Source organism: Eptatretus burgeri, chromosome 13, assembly GCF_056783735.1.
Source record: "Eptatretus burgeri isolate ZD-2024b chromosome 13, Ebu_testis_v1, whole genome shotgun sequence".
Taxonomy (NCBI): domain Eukaryota; kingdom Metazoa; phylum Chordata; class Myxini; order Myxiniformes; family Myxinidae; genus Eptatretus; species Eptatretus burgeri.
Window position 1 is genome coordinate 34282909 of NC_140973.1, and position 25039 is coordinate 34307947.

General features: G+C 46.8%; 1 protein-coding gene across 9 annotated transcripts in view; it reads left to right on the plus strand.

Moving 5' to 3' along the window:
• Positions 1–25039, plus strand: part of LOC147014221 (neuronal cell adhesion molecule-like) — a 395545-nt gene that overhangs the window by 205615 nt on the left and 164891 nt on the right. For all 9 annotated transcript variants that reach the window (XM_085851995.1, XM_085851996.1, XM_085851991.1 and 6 more), the window contains 2 exons: positions 11032–11143; positions 17659–17813. In XM_085851995.1, the coding sequence (XP_085708121.1) occupies positions 11032–11143; positions 17659–17813 (267 nt within the window). The remainder of the gene's footprint in view (positions 1–11031; positions 11144–17658; positions 17814–25039) is intronic.

Consider the following 25039-nt stretch of genomic DNA (forward strand, 5'->3'; position numbering starts at 1 on the left):
CTGGCATTTATTTATTAGACTAGCAGAAAAGCCAGTCAAATGACTGCTCCCAAGCATATACCACATGCAAATATCAAAAGCACTTCGATATATTACATATACTAGTGCGTGCCCGTACGTGCGTGGCCGAACGTGCAAAAAAAAAAAAACTTTCAAACCGCATGCCAGAAACAGCAACCACACAGGCTGTTCCTTCGCTCTTGCGTGCCCGTACGTGCTTGGCCTTACGTGCAAATTTTTTTTTTTTAAACTCAAACAATCACACTGGAGGTTCCTTCGCTCTCTTAAACGACGACTGGATTGGGGCATTGTGTTTATCTATGAATGTGCATAAGAAATCGAGAAATTATTAGAATACAGTAAGTCATCACTATCCGGAAGTCCGTGCGTTGTAACCCATAATGGGGAACGCGGTTGTGGATCTCTTCCCCATCGGCCACGTCTACGCAGCAACGTGTCCTGTCATTAGTTTGGTAAATAAATGGCCATCACTTGTCCGATTAATATCAAACCTTGAAAAGGCACATCCTCAGGTCCCCAGCAATATAGGTGGCAAGTTTCAATTAGATCGGACTAGTGGTTGGCGAGAAACCGGTCACACACACACACACACACACACACACACACACACACACACACACACACACACACACACACACACACACACACACACACACACACACACACACACACACACACACACACACACTGCTGGAATTATAGATAGATATTGTTGTGGTTACCAAATTCGCAAACCACCATTCAGGTCCCTTAGGTGAGGTATCTCGGTAAGTGCATGTGTAGTTAGGCCCAAACCCGTTGTCTAGTGGGAATACATGTCATTTATACGTGCTGCGACTCTTCAGGATAGCCGTTTTTCTTTTACTATCTTTATTTTGGACCAACCGCCATGATTACCACCACAACCACAACATCAACCACCAACCACAACGCCGCTTCACCACAACCGCCACGACCTTCACGTCACACCTCGCAACCGTAGCATCGCCACCGTTCTTGCCCCGCTGTGGGTACCGGTGTTGGACTCGTGCAGGGCGCACGTTGAACAGCGTGTACAAAATCACGGATTTTGTGCTTCAAAAACGGATCAAAAACGACACACGCCCACTTTTTGCCGTCCAATCGGTGAGCGAGGGGCGATTTGGCCCCGCCTCCAGGACGATCGATATATGCAAATTTGTGGATCAAAAAGCCTTCACGCCCACTTTTTCTCGGGCCAATGGGGAGCGAGGTGAAAGGTCAAAGGGAAGGGGTCAAAGGCGAAGCTACGGGGGGATAAAAGGACGGTGTTCGTCAGTCAGCGGAACGAGAAGGAGTCGGAGGGTGGAGAGTCGGAGTGTGGAAGTCTGGAGCCCGAAGCCTGCAGTAGCTGGAGAAGCTGAAGAGAGTCGAACGAGGAGAGCCCAAAGAAGAGTCCAGGGTGGAGAGTCCAGAGGCGGAGAGGCGGCAGCGGCGAAGGCAGACGAGGGGGTGCTCGCGACGGTGCCGGGAGCTGCACGCCCGAGGAAGGCCGGCAGCGCGACCTGGCCGAGGTGGAGACGCACACCAGGGATAATAAAGATCCTCTATACCCCGAGCATCAGCAACCCCCTCCTGTTTCCCCCCGCGCTGAGATAGTGCGACCAAGGGGGCCCGTTCCCACCCCCTACCAGACACCGTCCACGAGGCCCGCGGGTTGGGGCGCCATCGCCGCTCCGCGTCTCATCACCAGACGGGTAGGCGCGACCCGGTCTCGGCCTCAGGCCCGCCTCATCCTTGAGGGTATTTCTTTTCCTTGGTTTTGGGTATGTGTTGTCGGCGCCGTCTGTGAAGTAGAATTGTATAAGTGTTGCCGTGTGCTCGGTAGTCGGTATTAGCTCTGCACTGTGTTTTCACTTTTATATTTGCTTTTTGTGTAAATGGAATTGTGTTTTCTTTTTTTGTGTGCTTTTGGTGGAATTGTATTTGTGTGCTTCCCGTGTGCCGCGAATAAATGTGCTTTATTGTTGAACTGTTCTCCCGCTTCGCTTCGTCTTTTCCCCCATTGAACCCTCATCTTGCTTCACGTAAAGGGTTGGTAGTGGGCTGAATACGCCCGATAATTAATCGAACCGTCGAGGTCGACGATAACACCGCTCGGTTATTCTGATAGTACGGAACGGGTCGCTTAAGTGGCCCGTGTCCGAAGTCGACCTGCGGCGAGGTGCGATCGCCCGGTCTACCCTCCGCGTGGGTACTTAGGTAGGTCGAATTTGGCGAGCAACCCTATCCCACGCGGGGGCTGATTGGCTCGATCGCGGTGAGACCGAAAGGTCCACCCGTGACTGGTTCCCGGCGTTAGTCCGAGAGGGTCACGACTGGATTGTCCGTCCGGTGGGCGACGTGCCGCGATTCGAGTTACGTGGCCGTTCGCACGCCGGCGGGCGCGGAATCCGCAACACTGGTGTCAGGAGTGGGATACAAATTCATCGCCCTCCTCGCGGCACTGGTATTGGAGAGCGGGACAACAGGCTCTCCTGTCTCCAGCGAAATTCACGGGAATCGGTCCAGGGGTGAGAGAAGCGACCCCCGATTCCCTCCAAATTACGAGCGAGTTAAATTAACCCTTCACGAGAAGCAAGATGGCGTCTCAAGGCGAGCGGGAGCCGGGGGTATTAGAAATGTATATGTGTAATAATGTAGAGTCCATGGTCCAGGATGGAATCCCCGTGCAGGAAATGTTGATTGTGCAGGAACACGGACTCGCCCAACTGAACCCAGGGCCCGAGGTGGGTGCGGCAGCGGCCGCGGTGTATGACACCTTCCCCCCCCCTCTCCACCAAGACCCTTCCCCAACCCCTGCCGAAACGGCTCACTCAAGCGCACCCGACGTGGCCCAGCTATGCGCCATGCTGGCGGCAATGACAAATGAAATAAAAAACGAAATGAAAAGCATGGGCAAGCAAATGAAAAAAGAAATGAAAGAACTACGGGGTGAGACGCAGAACATGGGCCGATGCCTGCAGGCGGGCATGAAGGCCGTGAGCAGGGAACTTAAAATGGCGACTCCACGTGTCGGAACAAACGAGCTGGAAGGGGGTGCAACGGCTGACAGGCCCGCGGTGGAGGCGGGTAAGGAAAAAGTAATTCGGGAGACAAGAGACGAGGTGAAAGTAATTGCGAGGGAGAGAAAAGAACAATTAATACGGAGAGCAAGGATGAGGTACGCGGAGATCGTGAAAGAGCAAGGAGTGAAAAACAGGGAAGGACGGGAGCGACTTAAAGAGAAAGCAAGGTTGACCTACATAAAGATAAGGGAAAGACGCCAGAAAGAAGCAGAGACCAATAAACACGATGAAGACGGGGTAAGTGACGCGCACACACACACGGAGGTAGTGGAGGATAATGGGGGTGAGCTCGCGGAGCGTGCAGGGACCCGGTGCGAGCACCTGGATGGCCTCCTCCAGGAACGAGGGGAGGGAGTATGCCCCCTTGAGGCGAGTCACGACCAGGTGAGTTCGGTCGTGTTTTGCGAGGTTGAGAGAACGGGTGCTGTGGACGGGTGCACGTAGAGCTTGGGGGGTATAGAGGCCCCGGAGACCCTTGTGGGGACACGAATCCCCAGTGTGGTTGTCCCTGTGTGTGTGGTGCAAGGTGTGAGTGCCCCCGCGTGTGTGGATGAGGCACGGAGTGCGAGTGAGGCACCGCGGGTGAGTGCCCCCGCGTGTGTGGGTAAGGCACGGAGTGTGAGTGAGGCACCGCGGGTTAGTGCCCCCGCGTGTGTGGGTGAGGCACCGTGTGTGGAAGAGACCGCGTGTGTGAGTGTCGCCGCGTGTATGAGTGAGGCACGGTGTGTGGATGAGGCACAGCGGTTGAGTGCCCTCGCGTGTGTGGGTGAGGCACCGCGGGTGAGTGCCCCCGCGCGAGTGAATGGAGCACCACGTGTGAGTAGTATGGTTTGTGTGAGTAGTGAGGCACGCGTGAGTGAACGGCCGTGTGCAAGGTCGCTGTGTGCCAGGGAGACCGTGTGTGTGAGAGAGCGGTATGAGAGGGAGATGTCGGTTGGCATGCGGGAGCACGCAGCCGCGTCTCCCCGTGTGAATGTGATGGAGTGGACTGTGTGCGTCGTAACACGCAGGTATGCGTGTGTGGAATGGCGACGACGACGACGACAGATGAAAGAAAGCCGTGTAGCGGCTGTAGTTGTTTCGAGGAACGTGCCGGGTTCACCCAGCAGTGAGCACGCGGTCTGTGCTGTGCAACGCACGAGACCGCCACGTGCTCGCTTGCGAGAGTGAAGTCCCGGTCCGGAAACGCACGCGGTGGATTTGCCGATCCCGCGGACGGACAAAGTTTAGGCAGGTAAACGGATTTGGACCGGACGGGTTCTCCACGCGATCGTGTGTGTTAAGCTCCAACGGGCAAAGCACATGTGTTCGCGTGGGGAACCCCTCGAGACGTGGGGCTTGTGTTTTTTTTTGCGCACGGTGACGTCATGGCTGCACGTGTGGTTGGAATCCGGCAGGAGGGGTATCTCTGCCGGATGGTACCGTCCAAGGAGGGACGAGGAACACGTGCAGCTGCATGACGTCACGGGCAGGTGTAAAGTGCGCGAGCTCTGAGTTGCCGCGCAGGTGCTGTGCATGAAAAAAAAAAAAACAGCAAGCCTCACTTTCGGGTACACAGGATTCCTGGGCAAGGGGTGGAAGACCCCCTTGACCTGGGCACAGGATGGAAACTAGTTAGGGGGAAGGGTTAGCTTAGTTAGACCGACTTCATGGGGCAGGGGTAAGTCCTCATGGAGTCCGTGGAATGGATTAGTTAGAGGGATTTTAGCGAGATTTAGTTTGGGAAAGAAAATGGGATTATTTTGGAGACAGAGACAGACTTTGGATGTGTAGCGGGGACGTAGCTTAGCTACATAGTGTTAAATGGAGCGTGCTATAGTTTAAGGGACGACGTGGGAGCACGAGTTAGTTAGGGGATGTAGATAGAAGGATGGCAGAGTTCAGCGGTGTGTGTGTTGAAGAGTTGTGGGTTGTGAGGTGAGTACATGTGCTTGGTGTGTGAGTGAGGCCAGCGGGTCTGTGTGTGTATGGAGCGAATGGGGAATGCATGGTGCGATGAGTGATTGGGGGGAGGAGTGACTCCCACCCAAGGGACCCCGGGGTCAGAGTAAAGTGAGTTAGCTGGGTTAGTCAAATTGAAAAATGGAGGTCGTTTTGTTGTTGGTGGGAAAGTAGGCTCGAGACCCATTTGGAGGGGTGCAGGAGCCCTGTTGACGGGTTGGGAGCGTGGCTGCGAAAGGTGAGTATCGCTGAGTGGGTACCCCGGGCACCAGGCTAGTCGGCCGCGGTAGGCCATGGGCCCATGGGGGGCCGGGATAGAGTAGTGGGCACGGGTGCGCCTGCTTGGTGCGGGGGCCCGGGGCGCCATTAGCCGCCTGGGCAGTGTTGTGGGCACGGGTGACCCTCGGAAAGGGGCCCGGGAGGCCGGCCTGCCACGTGTGCGTTTCAGGGGAGGTGCCATGGGGGCACTCCCCGGTGTTAGGGAGCTGGTAGGCTCGGAGGCAGTGTAGTGCCCGGGGGTGCCATAGCGGGAGATTCGGCAGAGGGTCGTGCCTGCCAAAGGGAGCCACGTGTCCCAGCCAGGAGACCGTGTGAGGGCACGGAGAGAAAATTGGGGGGCGAGCCCCAAAATTGTGAGGACACCAACACAGGCGACGGGAATCTGGGTTGTTAGAACCAATAGTTTAAGCGAGAGGCGCTTGTTGAAAGCCCCGGGGTAGTTTAACAGTTAAATGGTTAGGGTAGATTAGGAGATGTACCCCTCCGCACCATCCATCCCCTCGCTGTCGTTGTGGGCCGCTGGACCCACTTTGGTTATAGATCGCCGAACTCTGGGGAGGCCATTCTGAGGCTTGAATTGGGCCTCGACACAGGACATTAGCTCTCCCTTATTCCCCTCCGGGAAGGGAACGTAGGGGTTGGGAGTAGGCTAGGTGACAGGATAGGTTAGCCGAACAAGGACGATAAAGGGGGTTAGGGGACGATTTATAGTGGGGAAGTAAAAATAAAAAAATAAAAAAAATAAGTTGGGGCTAAATTGGGGTTTGACAAATTAAGGGAGTGGGTATGTACAGTGACAGGCAAAGGCGATAGGTGGGAGGGAGACAGGTAGGTAGGTCCGAGCCCGCCTTCCAAGTGGCCAGCACCACCGCACTCCCTCCACCAACCTCCACTGAACGGCAAGAGCTGGCCAACTTCATCGGCTGGCCGTGTTTTGCTTCAAGGCGGAGGCCGGCCAACTTCGTCTGCAGCTGCTGTGCTGCAAGGCCTGTGCCGGCCAGTTCATCTGCTGGCTGTTTTTCTTCAAGGCCTGTGCCGGCCAGTTCATCTGCCGGCTGTGTTTGCCTGCAGCGGCCTTCTTCTGCGGGCTGTGTTTGCCTGCTGCCTTTGCCATGCCATGCCCACTGCCCACGTTCACCAGCCCCGTTCAATTTTTGCTTTGCCCCCCCCCCCTGATCATTTCCATGTGCGCCAGGATCAAGGCAACAGTTTGCAAGCTGCGAGAACTGCCCTGTTGGCAGCTACAACACGGGCCTGCAGTGGCGGCCCGTGCACCGTGTTTGTGTTCATCCATCCATTCGTTGTGCTCATTGCGTGTGCCACTTGAGCTGGCACGGAGACTGCGTTGTGCAGCCCATGCACCGTTGTGGTTCACTGCGTTCAGTTCAAAAGGGAAGGCCTTGGACTGCGTGTGAGCAGCCAGCCACGTTCCCTGTCACCTGCATTGTTTTGAGCCAGAGACTGCATGCGGGCAGCCTGGCTCCCTGCTAACTGCTTTCTTTTTGCAGAGTTCAATGATCCTGGGCCATGGTTTAGTGTAAAATTTGTAAGTTAAGGTTAAGATGTACTGTAAATATGAGTGCGCCCCCGGCATGTATGTCTTAGCGCCGGCAATTTTATTTAAGTCGTCCGTATGAGTGAGTTTGTTTAGATAGTTCCGCAGCCCTCAGGTTATTTATTTTGGGGACACGAATACCATGAATGTCGCACTCAGGGATCCGTAGGTAAAATGTACTAGGGGAAAACTACACATGATGGCACACGAAAATTTGACGACTCGGGACGAGTCTGTAAAAAGGGGAGGGGGTAGTGTTGTGGTTACCAAATTCGCAAACCACCATTCAGGTCCCTTAGGTGAGGTATCTCGGTAAGTGCATGTGTAGTTAGGCCCAAACCCGTTGTCTAGTGGGAATACATGTCATTTATACGTGCTGCGACTCTTCAGGATAGCCGTTTTTCTTTTACTATCTTTATTTTGGACCAACCGCCATGATTACCACCACAACCACAACATCAACCACCAACCACAACGCCGCTTCACCACAACCGCCACGACCTTCACGTCACACCTCGCAACCGTAGCATCGCCACCGTTCTTGCCCCGCTGTGGGTACCGGTGTTGGACTCGTGCAGGGCGCACGTTGAACAGCGTGTACAAAATCACGGATTTTGTGCTTCAAAAACGGATCAAAAACGACACACGCCCACTTTTTGCCGTCCAATCGGTGAGCGAGGGGCGATTTGGCCCCGCCTCCAGAACGATCGATATATGCAAATTTGTGGATCAAAAAGCCTTCACGCCCACTTTTTCTCGGGCCAATGGGGAGCGAGGTGAAAGGTCAAAGGGAGGGGGTCAAAGGCGAAGCTACGGGGGGATAAAAGGACGGTGTTCGTCAGTCAGCGGAACGAGAAGGAGTCGGAGGGTGGAGAGTCGGAGTGTGGAAGTCTGGAGCCCGAAGCCTGCAGTAGCTGGAGAAGCTGAAGAGAGTCGAACGAGGAGAGCCCAAAGAAGAGTCCAGGGTGGAGAGTCCAGAGGCGGAGAGGCGGCAGCGGCGAAGGCAGACGAGGGGGTGCTCGCGACGGTGCCGGGAGCTGCACGCCCGAGGAAGGCCGGCAGCGCGACCTGGCCGAGGTGGAGACGCACACCAGGGATAATAAAGATCCTCTATACCCCGAGCATCAGCAACCCCCTCCTGTTTCCCCCGCGCTGAGATAGTGCGACCAAGGGGGCCCGTTCCCACCCCCTACCAGACACCGTCCACGAGGCCCGCGGGTTGGGGCGCCATCGCCGCTCCGCGTCTCATCACCAGACGGGTAGGCGCGACCCGGTCTCGGCCTCAGGCCCGCCTCATCCTTGAGGGTATTTCTTTTCCTTGATTTTGGGTATGTGTTGTCGGCGCCGTCTGTGAAGTAGAATTGTATAAGTGTTGCCGTGTGCTCGGTAGTCGGTATTAGCTCTGCACTGTGTTTTCACTTTTATATTTGCTTTTTGTGTAAATGGAATTGTGTTTTCTTTTTTTTGTGTGCTTTTGGTGGAATTGTATTTGTGTGCTTCCCGTGTGCCGCGAATAAATGTGCTTTATTGTTGAACTGTTCTCCCGCTTCGCTTCGTCTTTTCCCCCATTGAACCCTCATCTTGCTTCACGTAAAGGGTTGGTAGTGGGCTGAATACGCCCGATAATTAATCGAACCGTCGAGGTCGACGATAACACCGCTCGGTTATTCTGATAGTACGGAACGGGTCGCTTAAGTGGCCCGTGTCCGAAGTCGACCTGCGGCGAGGTGCGATCGCCCGGTCTACCCTCCGCGTGGGTACTTAGGTCGGTCGAATTTGGCGAGCAACCCTATCCCACGCGGGGGCTGATTGGCTCGATCGCGGTGAGACCGAAAGGTCCACCCGTGACTGGTTCCCGGCGTTAGTCCGAGAGGGTCACGACTGGATTGTCCGTCCGGTGGGCGACGTGCCGCGATTCGAGTTACGTGGCCGTCAGCACGCCGGCGGGCGCGAAAACCGCAACAATATATACGTATACTAGAAGAGGGTCATTTGTGTGCCTGTCTGTTTGTCACCATTTTTCTCAGAGATGACTCTACGGTTCTTCATCAAACTTTCTGAGGTTCATCACTAAGTGCTGGGGAGTGTTTTAGCCAGTAAAGAAAAGATTTTTTTTGAATATTTTGAAAGAAAGTTGGATTTTTCTCCAAGCCTTTTTGCTCTGTGAAAGGTAATATGAAATGATCCTTGACCCCATTCTTTTGTGGGTGTAGGGAAGTGTTTTCAGCCCCCACAAAAAAAACACAAAACAAGAAAAAAAATTTAAATAATTTCTTTAACGTACCAACAACATTAGATCAGCATCAGGCATTGCCGGGTACACCTGCTAGTCAAATATACTGTATATGGAAGGTGAAGCTGATGTTTTGCATGTGGGGCGATGCCGATTCATCAATGTGTGCCATCCATCAGATGATCATTAAGCCTTCTGCCAGGACTGGTTGTTGGTGAATGTTAAAGATCCCATGCTGAGAAAGTAGGTGAGTTATCACCGGCAAAAAAAAAGAAATTACAAACTCCAGGCAATTGGCCAATTCCAGACAGACTTGAACCAGAACTATTCCCCAGAATAATTATAGTCACAAAAGAAGAAGAAGAAGAAGAAGAAGAAGAAGAAGAAGAAGAAGAAGAAGAAGAAGAAGAAGAAGAAGAAGAACATGGTCCTTTTGTACATGTGACATGGTGCTTGTTTGAATGTTGTATCGATTTGTTTTTTAGATTTTAAAGATCGATAACAAGAAAAAAGCAGAAAGAAGAGATAAGAAAGACGAGCAAAAGATTTATGTCTGTTTTTTTCCAAGACCCTTTATATCATTCGCATAATAATTGGGTCAACCACTCACGAGGAAGGATGGATTAAAATGGGAGAAAGAGAGAACGAGTGACAGAAGGGAGCGTTGAACAATTCATTCAGCTTGTACATCACCAGACATGACATTTAATATCAGACAATACAATCTCAGACATTGCATTGTCAGATAAGTACAACTGCCTTTCAATAAAACAGACTATTACTCAAGTGTGCTGTCACTTCAACAAATATTGCTCAAGTTCTCTTTCTCTTTCTTCTTACTGAGGCCTTCATCATTCTGGCCACCTTTGTCAGCCACTTATCCTGATAGAGGACCAAGTTTTAGTCCCCGGTCATGTTTTGTGTCTGCCAAGCATCAAATTCGAAGGTGGATGCATTCGCTTGACTGTAGGTATAATCCGGGCAGGAAATTGCAATTTGTTCACAGTAACAGTGATAACTGACCTACTTTTCATGTAAAGACATTGTGGGATCTTTAATATCCACGAGATAATGAGCACGTGGGACACCCAACTTAACATCCAACCAAGGGAAGGTCTATTTTGTGATGCAATGCCTTGTGATGCAATGCCCTGCATGCAAAGCACCATTTTGACGTGTTATAGTTGGGCCGACAAATTAACCAAGACAAGCCGACGCGAAATAAGATTGATTGTGCCATCTTCTTCCTAAAGTAATATTGAGTTAAGAGCAGGATTTGAGCAAAAAAATATATAATTTTGACATCTTCAGAGAGTAGACTATACAATTTGAACGATAGACAATGCTCGCCTATGTGCTTGAAAGGTTTCACGACGTCACACATTTTACCTCTCAAACGTCTCTCGTGCTAACGTAAATCCAACCATTTCCGAGCCAACTGGAACATCCCCGCTGAAGCATGATCCAAAATAAACTGCGAAAATGAAAAAAATTAATATTTTATGAAATACTACTTAACAATTGACAAGTCTTGAGAGTCATCTTAATTTTCGTTTGGTTCTCCATTGGCGTTTGGAGTTTCCTTTCAAATATAACGCAAAGATATAATTTAAACAATTTATATAGACTTGTTTCTGTCTTACTTTTTGAGTTTCAAATCTCAATGGTTTAGTCCCTTGTTGAGGATCGAGTCGTAGAATAAAGATCATTGAGTGCACGTGAAAACTCAAAGCTGAGTTGTAGTTCAGTGCTTTTTATCCATTGGCAAAAACGCCATATAAATATATTTATTATTATTGGTTGTATATACCTACATACAGGTGTTAATGAAGTAGCTGGGCAATGCAATTTGTTTTGATGGTGTTACTAAATGTTGCTGATGTTTAATTTTAATTTTTTTTTTGGTTGTTGAACAGCTGTCTCCCCAAGGATGATGACACCAAACGACACCATTTATAGCGTGGTGGAAGGCCAGAGTGTGTCGATGGACTGCAGAGTATTTGGCTCCCCAAAGCCTCACTTGGAATGGTAAAATCATCTGCACTTCTTTATGCTGAGCACTGTGTTGTATATACTCCTCTCTGTGTTGGCACAAGGAAGCTTCTTCCACAAGTGTGTGTGTGTGTGTGTGTGTGTGTGTGTGTGTGTGTGTGTGTGTGTGTGTGTGTGTGTGTGTGTGTGTGTGTGTGTGTGTTGGAGTCTCGGGGCTCAAGCCCACTACGAGGGGGAAATCCCTGGTTTCTCTCGAACTCACCCGGAACTAAGGCCACCGGGAACGAATAACTTCACCCCATGCGACGCAACTATGACACTGATGACACAACTACGAATGCCAATCGAGCAACCATGAGTCCGTGTCTGTCCGTTTAACAACCGTTTAACTGGGGGTCCTGTGGCCCCCCGACTGGGAAACGCACCCTCGGCAAATGTGCTATTTACCTTATCTGGTGATCTTGAATGCAGCTGAGCTGTACCGCTAGCATAGGCCGGACACTGCAAACCTCACCATCGTGAATCTCAACCTCCCAATCTATCTCTCTGCGGACAGTGCGAGACCAATGGTGGAAAAGACGGATATGGACAGATCGGAAATAGATTCAACAAGAACAGGTTTATTTACACACATGAGGAGCAGGATAAAAATGGGGGCCGGGGGAACGTAAGGATATCAATGGCACGGGGGAGAAGTTGGGGTTAAGCAATTTGTATCGCAACGAGATCAGAGAAAGAGACAAAGAGCAAACTTAACACGCACCTTACCTACCACTAACACAGTGAACGGGCCCAAGCATTCACAACCGCTGTTCACTTCTGAGGGAGAGAAGTGGGAAGAAAGACCGTGAGGTGTCTCGGGTGTGTGGAGAAGAGTGACGTGTGTCTTGAGTGTATTTGAAAAGGGGAAACTGAGAAAGGTGCAGCAGATTAATCATCTTGATTTCGGTCCTATTAATCGTCTTGACTCCACTCGCCCCCTCGCAGCCCTGACTCCTCGCTCGTGATAACAGTTCATGAGGTAAAAACCAAAGGGGCGAAAGTGCCAAGAACCGGCATTGTAACCTCAGGAAACAGTGTCTGGCACCCATTGAAAAAGTGTCCGCAAACGACCAATGAAATAGTGCAAACAACCATTGGAAGGAGACAAACGACCGTTGAAAGGAGACAAACGACCATTGAAAGGAGACAAACGACCATTGAAAGGAGATAAACGACCGTTGAAAGGAGACAAACGACCATTGGAAGGAGACAAATGACCATTGAGAGAAGACAAACGACCATTGGAAGGAGATAAACGACCATTGGAAGGAGACAAACGACCATTGAAAGAAGACAAATGACCATTGGAAGGAGACAAACGACCATTGGAAGGAGACAAACGACCATTGGAAGGAGACAAACGACCATTGGAAGGAGACAAACGACCATTGAAAGGAGACAAACGACCATTGGAAGGAGACAAACGACCATTGGAAGGAGACAAACGACCATTGAAAGGAGATAAACGACCATTGGAAGGAGACAAACGACCATTGGAAGGAGCCTCGAACGACCATTGAAAGGAGCCTCGAACAACCATTGAAAGGAGATAAACGACCATTGAAAGGAGATAAACGACCATTGGAAGGAGACAAACGACCATTGAAAGGAGACAAACGACCATTGGAAGGAGACAAACGACCATTGAAAGGAGATAAACGACCATTGGAAGGAGACAAACGACCATTGAAAGGAGACAAACGACCATTGGAAGGAGACAAACGACCATTGGAAGGAGCCTCGAACGACCATTGGAAGGAGCCTCGAACGACCATTGGAAGGAGCCTCGAACGACCATTGAAAGGAGCCTCGAACGACCATTGAAAGGAGACAAACGACCATTGAAAGGAGATAAACGACCATTGGAAGGAGACAAACGACCATTGAAAGGAGACAAACGACCATTGGAAGGAGCCTCGAACGACCATTGAAAGGAGACAAATGACCATTGAAAGGAGACAAACGACCATTGAAAGGAGATAAACGACCATTGGAAGGAGACAAATGACCATTGAAAGGAGACAAACGACCATTGGAAGGAGCCTCGAACGACCATTGAAAGGAGACAAATGACCATTGAAAGGAGACAAACGACCATTGAAAGGAGATAAACGACCATTGGAAGGAGACAAACGACCATTGAAAGGAGACAAACGACCATTGGAAGGAGCCTCGAACGACCATTGAAAGGAGACAAATGACCATTGAAAGGAGCCTCAATGACATTGAAAGGAGCCAATGTAAATGACCATTGAAAGACAGCCTCACACAAATGCTCCGGGGTTCACTGTTTTATAAGGCCAGCCTGGAAGCTTCGAGAATGTTTGTGTCATTGGGCAAGGCCTGCGCGCAGATTGGGGTTCCGCCTCCCAAGCTCCACCCACTCGAGTTTCTGCAGTGAGTCCTCTCAGTCGGGGCTTCCGGCTGTCGTAAGAGTCGAACCTCGCTTGCTACCGCTTAAGGCGAGTGAGCCTTTGACTGGTTTGAGGAACGCAAGAACGATTATAGGGAGACGAATGGAGCTGATTCCTCTCAGATCAGTGCTGACCAAATATCGCCCAGGCACATGATAGCCATCACGAAGGCTTACAAAGGGCTTAATGGTTGAGGGATGTGGGAAGAGGAATCTCCTTTAGAGCGAGGGAGTTTGAGGTTATGTAACTGGACTTAATGTCGTGATTGCTTTACGTGTGTGTGTGTGGGAAGAGGTCGTGTCAAACTACAGTCTGTATTAAATAGAAGTGTGTGTACTTATGTTGGGGGGGGAGAGAGAGAGAGAGAGAGAGAGAGAGAGAGAGAGAGAGAGAGAGAGAGAGAGAGAGAGAGAGAGAGAGAGAGAGAGAGAGAGAGATAGAGATAGAGATAGAGATAGAGATAGAGATAGAGATAGAGATAGAGATAGAGATAGAGATAGAGATAGAGATAGAGATAGAGATAGAGATAGAGATAGAGATAGAGATAGAGATAGAGATAGAGATAGAGATAGAGATAGAGATAGAGATAGAGATAGAGATATATATATATATATATATATATATATATATATATATATATATATATATATATATATATATATATATATATATATAGAGATATAGGATTGGCACACGCCCACAGAAAATGGCTCCGAACACTGTGCCAACAACCTTCCATGTGCAAAAGAAAAATAGCGGGTGAATTCCAATTTTCCCGTTCTAATGCAGTTTGGATCCCACTGACCCATCTAAAGCTAAGGGACTTATGATGAAAATAACTATGAAGTGTTATGAAAATAACTACACTGAAGGACCTACATGTCGTGAGTGCACATTTACAATAGCGGTTTCTTTTAAACCACAACAATATATAACTATGTGTATATATATATATATATATATATATATATATATATATATATATATATATATATATATATATATATATATATATATATATATATATATATATATATATATATATATAGATATATATATATATTATGAGGTGCATCTATCTCTGACCTTGAATGTGACATGATGCTGATGTCATGCATATAGAGTACATTACACCAATGCATCGCCTCCAAATTAGCATGGTCTCCATGAGGTACTACATAATACATAATATAGCAAAGTCTTCCTTGGTTTCCTGTGATGTGGTTTAAGCATCTACTCCCTTCGAAACATTGACAAACATTGCTTGTGTTGTGATTAACATTTGTGGATTATCCAGGCTTTATAAAGGATAATCTCTCAGGTTCAAATCAAGACTGTGAGCATTCCATGGTAAAAGGTTGATGAAATGATTGACAAACCGGACACGAGTATTTATAGCATGACAGGCAATTCTGTTCTTTTGAACGCATTATTTTGTCAATGACTTCCAAACGTCTTGGCTGCTCTGGAATGTGTCCTTTTGTGATGTGCTGTTACTTGATGCCATTCAGGCATGCAGGGACATTTCCGATATTGGTCCTCCCTGTCTGTGTGTATTGTGGCCCGTAACATTTTACTGTGACAGCTATATATTCTTCACCATAGCAATAACACACTGCAACTCAAACCTTTCATTTTCTCTTCTTCAAATGCATACATGGTTGTCAGTTTGAAACAGTGTGAACTACACTCATCCCTCATCACTTTGACCAATTTGAGTGATTCTAGTGTTTTTGGCACATTCCAGGACAGACGACAATGAGCAATGACAGGTGGGATGAGTGCTTTTTTCCTCCACCCAGTCCTTCAAAAGAGCAAAATTTCATGCAATGCCAGCGGCATGCATCTCTCAAATTATGTCCCAGCCAACATTACTATCAGCAAAGGTCCTGCAAAAGTTTTCAAGGAACTTTGCAATCCAACAGCAACAGTGGCATCAAAATGTGTCCATGAGAAAGGTTTGCAGCGACAATCCAATTTTCTACATATTTTTTTTTGGACCGGTGTCTAAGTCTTAAAAGGAGCTTGTACAGATATCACATCCAGGACAAAGACATGCTTTTACTTCGATGGGAACTATAAGGGCAATACAATATGATGATGATGTCAACACCTACTTTTTAAAATTCCATTTAATTTCGATAATTTTTTTTAACGATGCTGTATTATCATATGTAGTATTCTTTGTTGTTGATCTCAAATTGTCCTGAAGGTATTTAGAGTCAACTACAAAGTGTGGATTCACCCTGAAACAGAGCGGAGACCTGTCTGGGCTTGGTTCTCAGCAGGGCAATGTTCACAACTTCTTGTCAGTGCCTATATGCTCTGTACCTCTATGGCAGGCAGATTACCCCATCTGTTAATGTTGTTAATGAATGAGTTGGGTTCTTTACCTGATAATCTGATCATAACATGGCAATTCTCTTGAGACTCCAGATGCTGAGAATCAAAATCGATATCCGTCTACTGCTACTTTGAAGCAAAATACTTAATAATGGTGATTTATTTTTCTGGATTTGAACCCACAACATCGGAGATACCTATGTAGCATCTCAACATGAAACCACCACCGAACCCAATGGGCTTTTAACCTATGAACCTAGCATCATGAGTTAATTTACTCAGAGGGTAACATTGAACCGTCCATCCAATAATGATATTGATAGTCTTTTCTCTTATAAAAATAAAAGTGTACAGGATATCATTTATTCTCTCTTACTTTGTACATGTTTTGTGAAGTTAAAGGTCTTTTAAAATTTTTGAAAATTTAACATTTCACACTGTTGGACCTATCCTCTTGTTGCGAGTTCTTGCCTTGCTTGATTGGTAAAGCTGTATGACCACAGGCTTTGACCTACGTTGCTTGAAAACCAAATGCACAATATAGCAAGTGCTTCTGGAAGCAGAGCATCAAGCAAACAGCTCATTTGCTTTGGCCTGCAGTCTTCATATTGGAGCTATTTAAGAATTCCATTTAAACATGATGCCTCAGTCTTTCTCATCCAGCTAGCCCCCAATGTAAAGTTACCGTATAGCTCCCCTCGTCTTGCAGTCTCTATTTATGCCATCTCCTGAGCATTCTCTCTTGCACATGTATTGTTCCTTATGTTAAAGTTTAATCTCTAACTATAGCCTGGTGTTGGCTTAGCAGTTAGGGTGGCTGGCTTGGGATCTGAGGGTCCTGAGTGTGATCCCCTGTTGGCTGTTGAATTAACATGAGGTGGGGTTGACTCAGCCTGTCATCTTTCTGAGTTGGGCAAAATGAGTACCAGTGTACTGGTATAGTGGCACAGCATCAGTGGCAGAGCTGTGCCCTCGACCAATGATGCAACCTGCAGCCACAGGCTCCACATGAAGAAGAAGAAGAAGAAGAAGAAGAAGATCTCTAACTGAGGATTTGTGTGCCATTTAATAAAAGTAAAAAGTAAGAGACAAACAAGTGAATATGAGGAAGAAAAAAATTACAAACGAGAAGAGTTCCCAGGAAATGGACCACAGCAGCCATCTGTAATGTCTATATTGGTGACTGCAGTGGATATATGATAGGATGGTGCAGAGGTAACATGCTTAATTATCTTTGAACTGTCCGGTCTGGATTGATTCATGACTTGACCATAAGAAAAGGAAGTAGTACTGATCAGAATGAAAAAGGATGGTGCGAGAGAAGGTGAGAAAACAGGAATTGTGGTTTTAAGGAGATCGGAGTGAGGATATGGGTGTCTGAGTGCAGGGTAGAGGTTCTGGTCTCTCTTCTTGCATGTTCCATTTTGCATACGCAACACAAAGATGGTCCCAAGGGAAGTACAAAATTACTCTGACAAAGTATGATATTAATTTTGTGAACCTGTGCTGACAATCTTTAAAAACGGGCAATACTTAGGTTAGAAGCAAGCAAGGTTAGAAGCAAATCGGATGATTCAATATGAATTTGCATAAATAAAATGGTTATGTATGTATAAATGATCTATTTGTCATACTCTATTAATCTGTACACAGTTTACTCAAAACAGCAACAATTTGTTTATTTTCATTTTTGTATTGTTGATGTGCTTGCTTTATTTGAAGACTGTTTCTTTTTCTTTTTTTTCCACGCAGGTCTCAGACAAATATTCCCCGTCGGGCATTTGAAGTCTCAAAGGATGGCTCTATCAGGATACCTTTCTCCCAGAAGTCAGATGAGGGAGAATACATCTGCAATGCCACCAACGAATTGGGTTTTAACATCACCAAAGCACTTCTCCTTGTGAAAGGTATGGAGAATGTTTCGCTAACAATTGTGAATGCCAAATAATGTTTTTTTACTCCATGATTCCTTAGTATTTTTCTCCTGCACGATAATGTTTATTTCCATGTCTTCCTTGGCCTTTGTAGGCAGTGCTCATACATTTACTTAATTGCTGCTTCATTTATATAATGTGTTTTATTTTTTTTAATAAACATGGCGCGTAACACCTGCATGAGAATTGTACATCTCGACGTCGAATCTCAGTCGCTTGAAAGGTCCTGCTTTACCCCTTCCTCTCTGATGTATTTGAGGAAACAAGCTTTGAATCACTTTTATTTCCCATGAGAAAAGATTTGATCTTGACATCTATGGAAAGGGAAAACCGATGCCAGGATGATGTCACTGCAGTTTGTCATGTGCCAAACCATCTTCAGACCCTTTTGGTTTGAGGTCATGCAAAATACGAGTATTTTTTAGCCAATGCAAGATTTTTGTTTCAGAATTAGGAGCAAATACATTTTTTGGCCTTAGAGAATACTTGGTATGATGTGCAGTCCGGAACTGGAATGCAATGTAATGCTGACTTTACTTCATATAAACTTGAACTACGCACGTGGCGTTCAAAACATTCCCGGAACGAGAAACTCAGGCCATTTATTGGTCCAAAGTCCAAAATATTCCATTGAAATATCTATCAATCTAATCAGTAAGAATATGATTTCAACATCTTCGCAACGAATATGAAAAATTGGTAGAACAACTAAGGGTAGTAGAATGGTACTCCAAGGGCATTCAAATGGAATTTGGCCAATATAAGTGTGCCAAGTGCACATTCATACAAGGTAAACTAACAAAAATGGAAAACACAAAATCAACCTCGATACAACAATATAGGTGATGGAAAATGAAGCATCATACAAATAACCCCGGAGTAGAAGGACAACAAATATGTCATGAAGAAATGTGCAAAACAATTTCCAAGGAATATCTGCATAGATCATAATGATGATGATCCAGAAAACTTAACTCACCCCAAGAAACAAAATCAAAGGTACAAACCAACTCGCAGTACCAGTATTCCAATACAGTTCTGGAAAAGTAAACTGGCCACAATCAGAAATCGACAAACTAGATATCAAAACAAGGAAACTCCTCACCATACACAAAATCGTTGCAGCCCGAGGATGTGCTTGCCGGGATGAGAAGGAAGTAGCGGCCTGATGGGGTTTAACCAAGGGGCTTAACCAATGATGACTGTACTCATCATATGTAGCTCCAACAGACTACTGAATCCGGTTTGTGCGCAAACACGAAGATGACGAGAGAAATGGTATCACAAACTAACCTTGTAAAGCATTTCCAAGAACAGCTGCAAATAGAAGATGACACATGGAATAATAACAGCAATGAATACAGCCTTAATGATTGCAAAGAAGACAAAAGAAAAGTACAAAATGAAATATCAACAAATGTACGCCGACAATTTGGCGAATGACAAAAGAGTAGGAAGATTCAAAAAAAAAAATGGACAGATTGTGGATAGATGAAAAAGGCTCATTGGAGTGGCTAATAAGAGGTCAAAAAGTTAACTGGCAATGCGAATGAGTCATAATACATGCTCAAGATCAAGGACACAATACCAATGGCTTTAAGGAGATGGCAGGATTGAGTCTATTGAACAAGTGTAGGTTCTGCAAGGTAGAAACAGAAAGCATGAGCCACCTCCGATTACAAAACTTTCCTCCGAGCCACCTCTCACCTCCACTTAGTAGAAACAGAAAGCACGAGCCACCTCCTAACAGGAAACACCAGCCACTATCGGGATGTAAAAGACTCATGTCAGAACAGCTGTATACATGAAGGCACAACAAGGTGCTGTATAATTCCCGGTTAAACTGCATCACACCAGTGAGTAATCCACTGGCACATATGCAAAAATTTCAATATTCCAAGTTCAGAAAAATCATGGAAACAAGAACCAAAATAAATCGTTGAAAATGATGACTTAGTGCTCACGTACCACCTAATCAAGCATGGACAAAGTAAACAATACATTACGACTGGGCAACTTCGATACAAAAAGGAAAAGATGGAATTGCTAATCAACGTGTCAGTACCTTGTGGCTTTCGTCTAAATAGTGTGTAAATTAGAAAAATGACCAAGTACTCTGGTATGAAAAATGAAGACAAAAGAACCTGGAAGCTGAAGAGTCCTAACATTGTGCCAGTGGTAGTAGGAGAAACGAGAGTAATAAAGAAGAACCTCACTGACATTGAGAAAACGATACCGGGGAAAATGACTCCTAATGAACTACAATTGGAGGCTGTCGCATGCGGTTATTATTATTATAATTTTTTTGTATACACGTTTGAAGCTCGTATGAGAGCAAAAAACTCTAAAAATCATTTCATTGATGACACTGATAATAATTCTCGGAACAAAAATTTAACAACATCAAAACTTCACAATTTGGTCCATGAAACGTGATCCTTTACCAAAATGAAGGTGAATACTTCAAGACCTGGGAGGACTCCATTTGACCTTCTGAAACTCACAAATTGAGATTTCCAACTAAAATAAGTTATTTTCTTACCAATTATTTATAACTAGCAGGGGTACCCTGCGTTGCTCAGGAGAAAAATTGAGAGGGGGGGGGGGGTTGAAGAGTTGGAGGGCCAGTGGGGTGGCATAATTGCCAGGGCAGGAGGGGTGGTGGGGAGTTCAAGGGCCAAGGGGTGGGAGAATTGAGGGTCTGGGGGGAGAGCTGATGGGCCAAGGGCTGGGAGGGGGGTGGGAGAACCGCTGGGATGGGGGGGGCAGGAGAAGTGCCGGTGTAGGGGTAGGAGCATTGGCTGGGCAGGGAGGATGGAGTGGTTGGACCAGATCAACAACCGTTGAGCCCCACATTCCACATTCCTGAGGGGGTGGTAAAGACGGCTCAAACTCCAGCCATGGAGCCTTTCCACCCAAACACAAACACCCTGATAGCTTGCAGTCAAAGTTAATTGCTGATATGATTTCTCAAGACATAAAGGAAACTATACACCTCCCTTAGCCATGCGCTTCCCGCGTAACCACATGATACGTTTCCACCCTTTGCGTTTAAGGATTCAAATTCACCATTCACCTCACGATTTTTTTCTACAACCTTCCCATTACCTAATCTGATGAAAACTCTCTCTCAAAAAACAAATAAATAAATAATAATAATAATAATAATAATAATAATAATAATAATAAACACCAGCCGGGAGGCGACGATGGTTCGTGGGCATTATTGAACAATGCCACGATATATACAATTGAGTTAGTAGAAGCTTTTGAGGAAGCCCTACTGTGAAAACCTATCTCTTCTGTCAAAATTGACCAAATCAAATCGGATTTTTTTATATGTTGTACTTATGGACATTATGCACAGCTTCTAGGAAATGAAATTGTGAGAAAAAAATCGAGAAAATAAATAAATAAAAAAGTTGAAGTGGGCGTGGCTCCGCCCACAAGGGGCGTGGGACGCCCCTCACACAAAAAGACACAACTAGACCATGATATCTAGCTTGTGTCCAAGTTTCATCAAGATCGCATCAAACGTCACAGAGCTATGCTCTGGAGAGAGTCACAAACAGACAGACACACAGACGCAACGAAAATAGTGGTCACTGCTGGCGCCCGTGAACCAAAAAACATCTCTAATAATGCTTCATTTTCCTCTTTCACACGTGTGGTTCTCTTTACTGTATCATAATTCACGACTTTTTTTTCTATTTCAACAGAAAGCTCCAAATTCGGCTCTTCCTTCATACCTTGCCTAAAAAATCCAACTGTTACAGCGTTTCTTCTCTCCATTCTCTGAATTCGCCTTCATTGCATCCATCAAGAAATGTCCTTAATCGCATAACTGACCTAAACATTAAAAAAAAACCCAGTTTGCTATGAATGTTCACTTTCCATCAACCATTCTTTTCTTTCCAACTTCAGTGCCATCTCACCCCTCTCACCCCTTCCTCTCGAAGCAACCATCCCACTCTTCTCCCTCCAAGCTTCCCCTCACCTTTCTCCCTCAATTCTCCCCACTCACCCTTCTCCCACCATTCACCCCCCTCACTCACCCTTCTCAAATTCCCTCCCCCCCTCACATCCACAAAGCTGCCTCCTTCCCCTGGCCTCTCACATCCATCTCATCACTCCACCTCCTCAAATCCTCATCTGCCTTCTGCCCCTCTCTTGCCCGTCCTTTCCCCCAGCACCATAGAGCCTTTTATCCTCCTCATCTGGCCCCCTCCCTGAGCTATTCTGCAACCCCCCACACTCTTTCAACAACTCTCCTTACCTCCGCGCCCCCTTCTCCCTTGTCCTACTCTCCCCCTCCCCTCCCATCCCCTGCACCCAAAGCCTCCTCCCCTCCCTCTTCATTAACAGTGTGGACCTCAAATATCCGGGGTCTTCACTCAAACCTTACAGATCTTTCCATACAGGTTGCCACGAACAAACCAGACATAATCTGCCTTACAGAAACTTTCCTCCCTCAAGACGTCTCTGACTCCCAAGTATCTCTCCCCGGTTACTCCCTCCTCCGGTATGACAGACCTGAGCCTCGTCCTGGTGGAGGAGTTGCTCTCTTCATCAAAGTCTTTATTCCTCACTCTCCATGCACTGCCCTCACTTTCCTCACTCTCCCTCCATACACTGCTTCTGGTGTATGTTCCCCCTCCATCCCATCCCTTACCTCAAATGTCCGCACTGCTGATACCGCACATGAAAAGGCTGAATGCCTAAACTCGGTGTTTGCATCGAAATCTTGTGTACAAAACCCATTGCTTTCTGTACCCACCTTACCCAGTCACACCCAACTGTCCCTGGACTCTGTGTCTTTCCTCCTGATAAGGTGGAGAGCTTGCTGTCAAACCTCGACTCAGATTCTGCAGACGGCATCAGCCCACGTGTCCTAAAAATCTGCTCATCTGCCCTTGCTCACCCTCTCTCTGTTCTATTCACCCTCGCATTTGCTCAAAGTCATCTGCCATCTGCTTGGAAATCAGCAAACATTACTGCCCTGCATAAAAAAGGTGCAAAAACAGATCCGTGCAATGACAGATCAATCAGCCTTCTCCCAATCATCTGCAAGGTTATGGAATCCATCCTTGCTTCAGACATCAAATCCTTCTTCTTCTCCAATGGCCTGATTTCCGATCATCAATTTGGTTTCAGACCAGGTCCCTCTACTCTGGATATGCTGCTTCTGCTCTCCCAAAAATGGATGGAGGTACTCATTGCCAGACATGAAATCAGAGCCATATCCCTCGACATATCGCGTGCTTTTGACATGGAATGGCACCCTGCCCTGCTCACCAAACTCTCTTCCCATGGGATCCAAGGCCATCTCCACACATAGCTCACAGACTTCCTCTCCTGGCTCAGTCAACGTGTGGCCCTAAATGGAGTTCTTTCATCCCCTCTTCCTGTCCAAGCTGGAGTTCCTCAAGGTAGCGTTCTGGACCCTGCTCTTTTTCTGGTTTTCATCAATTATCTCTTGGACTCTTTGGAAAATCCTCTTTCTCTGAGCTGATGACTCCACCCTCTGCCGTACCATCGGTCATCCCTGACTGGCAAGCAGCAGCTTCTTCGCTCACTGCAGATCTGGGTAAAATCACAAACTGGTCCATCACGTGGAACATGTCTTTCAATACGGATAAATCTCAAACTCTCAGTTTGTCTCTCCGAAAGGACCATTTGGAAAACCCCCCATCTACTTTCTCAACAATCCTCTGGAAGTCCTTTCTTTCAAGCTTCTGGGTCTAACGATCTGCCATGACCTTTCCTGGGAAAGCCACATTTCAAACCTCGCCTCCAAAGCCAGTCGCCGACTGGGAATCCTCCGTCGTGCAAAGTCCTTCCTCGGCCAACCTGAGCTCCTGACCACATACAAAGCTTTCGTCCACAGCTTGATGGAGTACTGCTCTCCCCTTTCGGCTGGTGCTCCCGCCTCTCACCTTTCTCGGCTTCACACTGTGGAAACCAAGGCATTTCGGATCATTGGCATCTCCCGTGATGAGGCTGAGTTTTTGGGCCTCTCACTCTCTCACCACAGGCAGGTCGGTGGTCTTTTTGTCTTCTACCATCTCCTGTCCAGTCTCGCCCCCCTGCTCTGTCTGCGATTTGTCTCCACCATATTTCTGCAGGGCCCTCAAGGTCCGCCAACAACCCCATTCTGGTAAAATGAACAAAATCACGAATCTCTGCTCACCTTCATTCTTTCATTCCTTTTTTTCCCCTGCTTCCTTCCTCGCAGACACTTCCTCACTCTGTTCTTCCTTCCTTCCTCTTCCTGAACAGAGTGAGGAAGGAAAAACTTCCTCACTCTGTTCAATCTCATTCTTCCCTCCAGGCCTTCAAAACAGCTGTTCACCACAGCCTCTTATCGTCCCCCATCCAGATCCTCGATCTTTTCTCCCCCGTTAATCCACCCCAAACCCACCTCCTTCAAATTCCCTGCTTTCCTTCCTTTAAGTCCCTTGTAATGTCCATCTTGTATACCCCATGTCCCCCACCCCATCCCTCTCCCTTCCACAGATCTCCTAATATCTCTGTTCCCCACTGTTTTGTCCTTCCCCTCCCGTCCCTATTGTCTCATGCCCCACTTGCTGTGCGGTGTGTGTTAACTCTCATACGAGCCTCAACAAGGTATACAAAAAAATAACTCTTCAAAAGAACATAACTACAAATGAACATAACTTACCCAAACTTTCGGTAAGACCAGCCATTGTTATTGTAATTCCCTTAATATAATTTATGGATCATAACCTCGAGTCGTTTTCACGGAAAGTTAAGTTTGGGGTCGTTGCATATCAAAATCGTGAATTATTTTGCATAAATTATATTAAGGGAATTACAATCACAACATGAAAAAGAGCAATCAGAGAATGCAGACTCTCATCAAGACTTCTTTTGAGTGGTGTATTTTTTTTATAGGTTTTAGGGTAAATCCAATATATCTGCCAAATTATGTGACCTAAGATGTCAAATGTGTGAACCTTTTGTTCCTCATGAACAGGCGGTCACATGTGTAAAGTTTTGCCTCAATTTGTTCAGCCACTTCAGAGAAGAAGATTTTTGAAGGTTAAAAAACAACAATGTGGCGAACGAATCACGTCACCGATGATGTTATCAGTTTTTTTTTTCTCTGGACTATTTTATCCATCGTTGACCCTCAAAAATTTTCATACTGATCGGATGTAGCATTTACATTTGCAAGT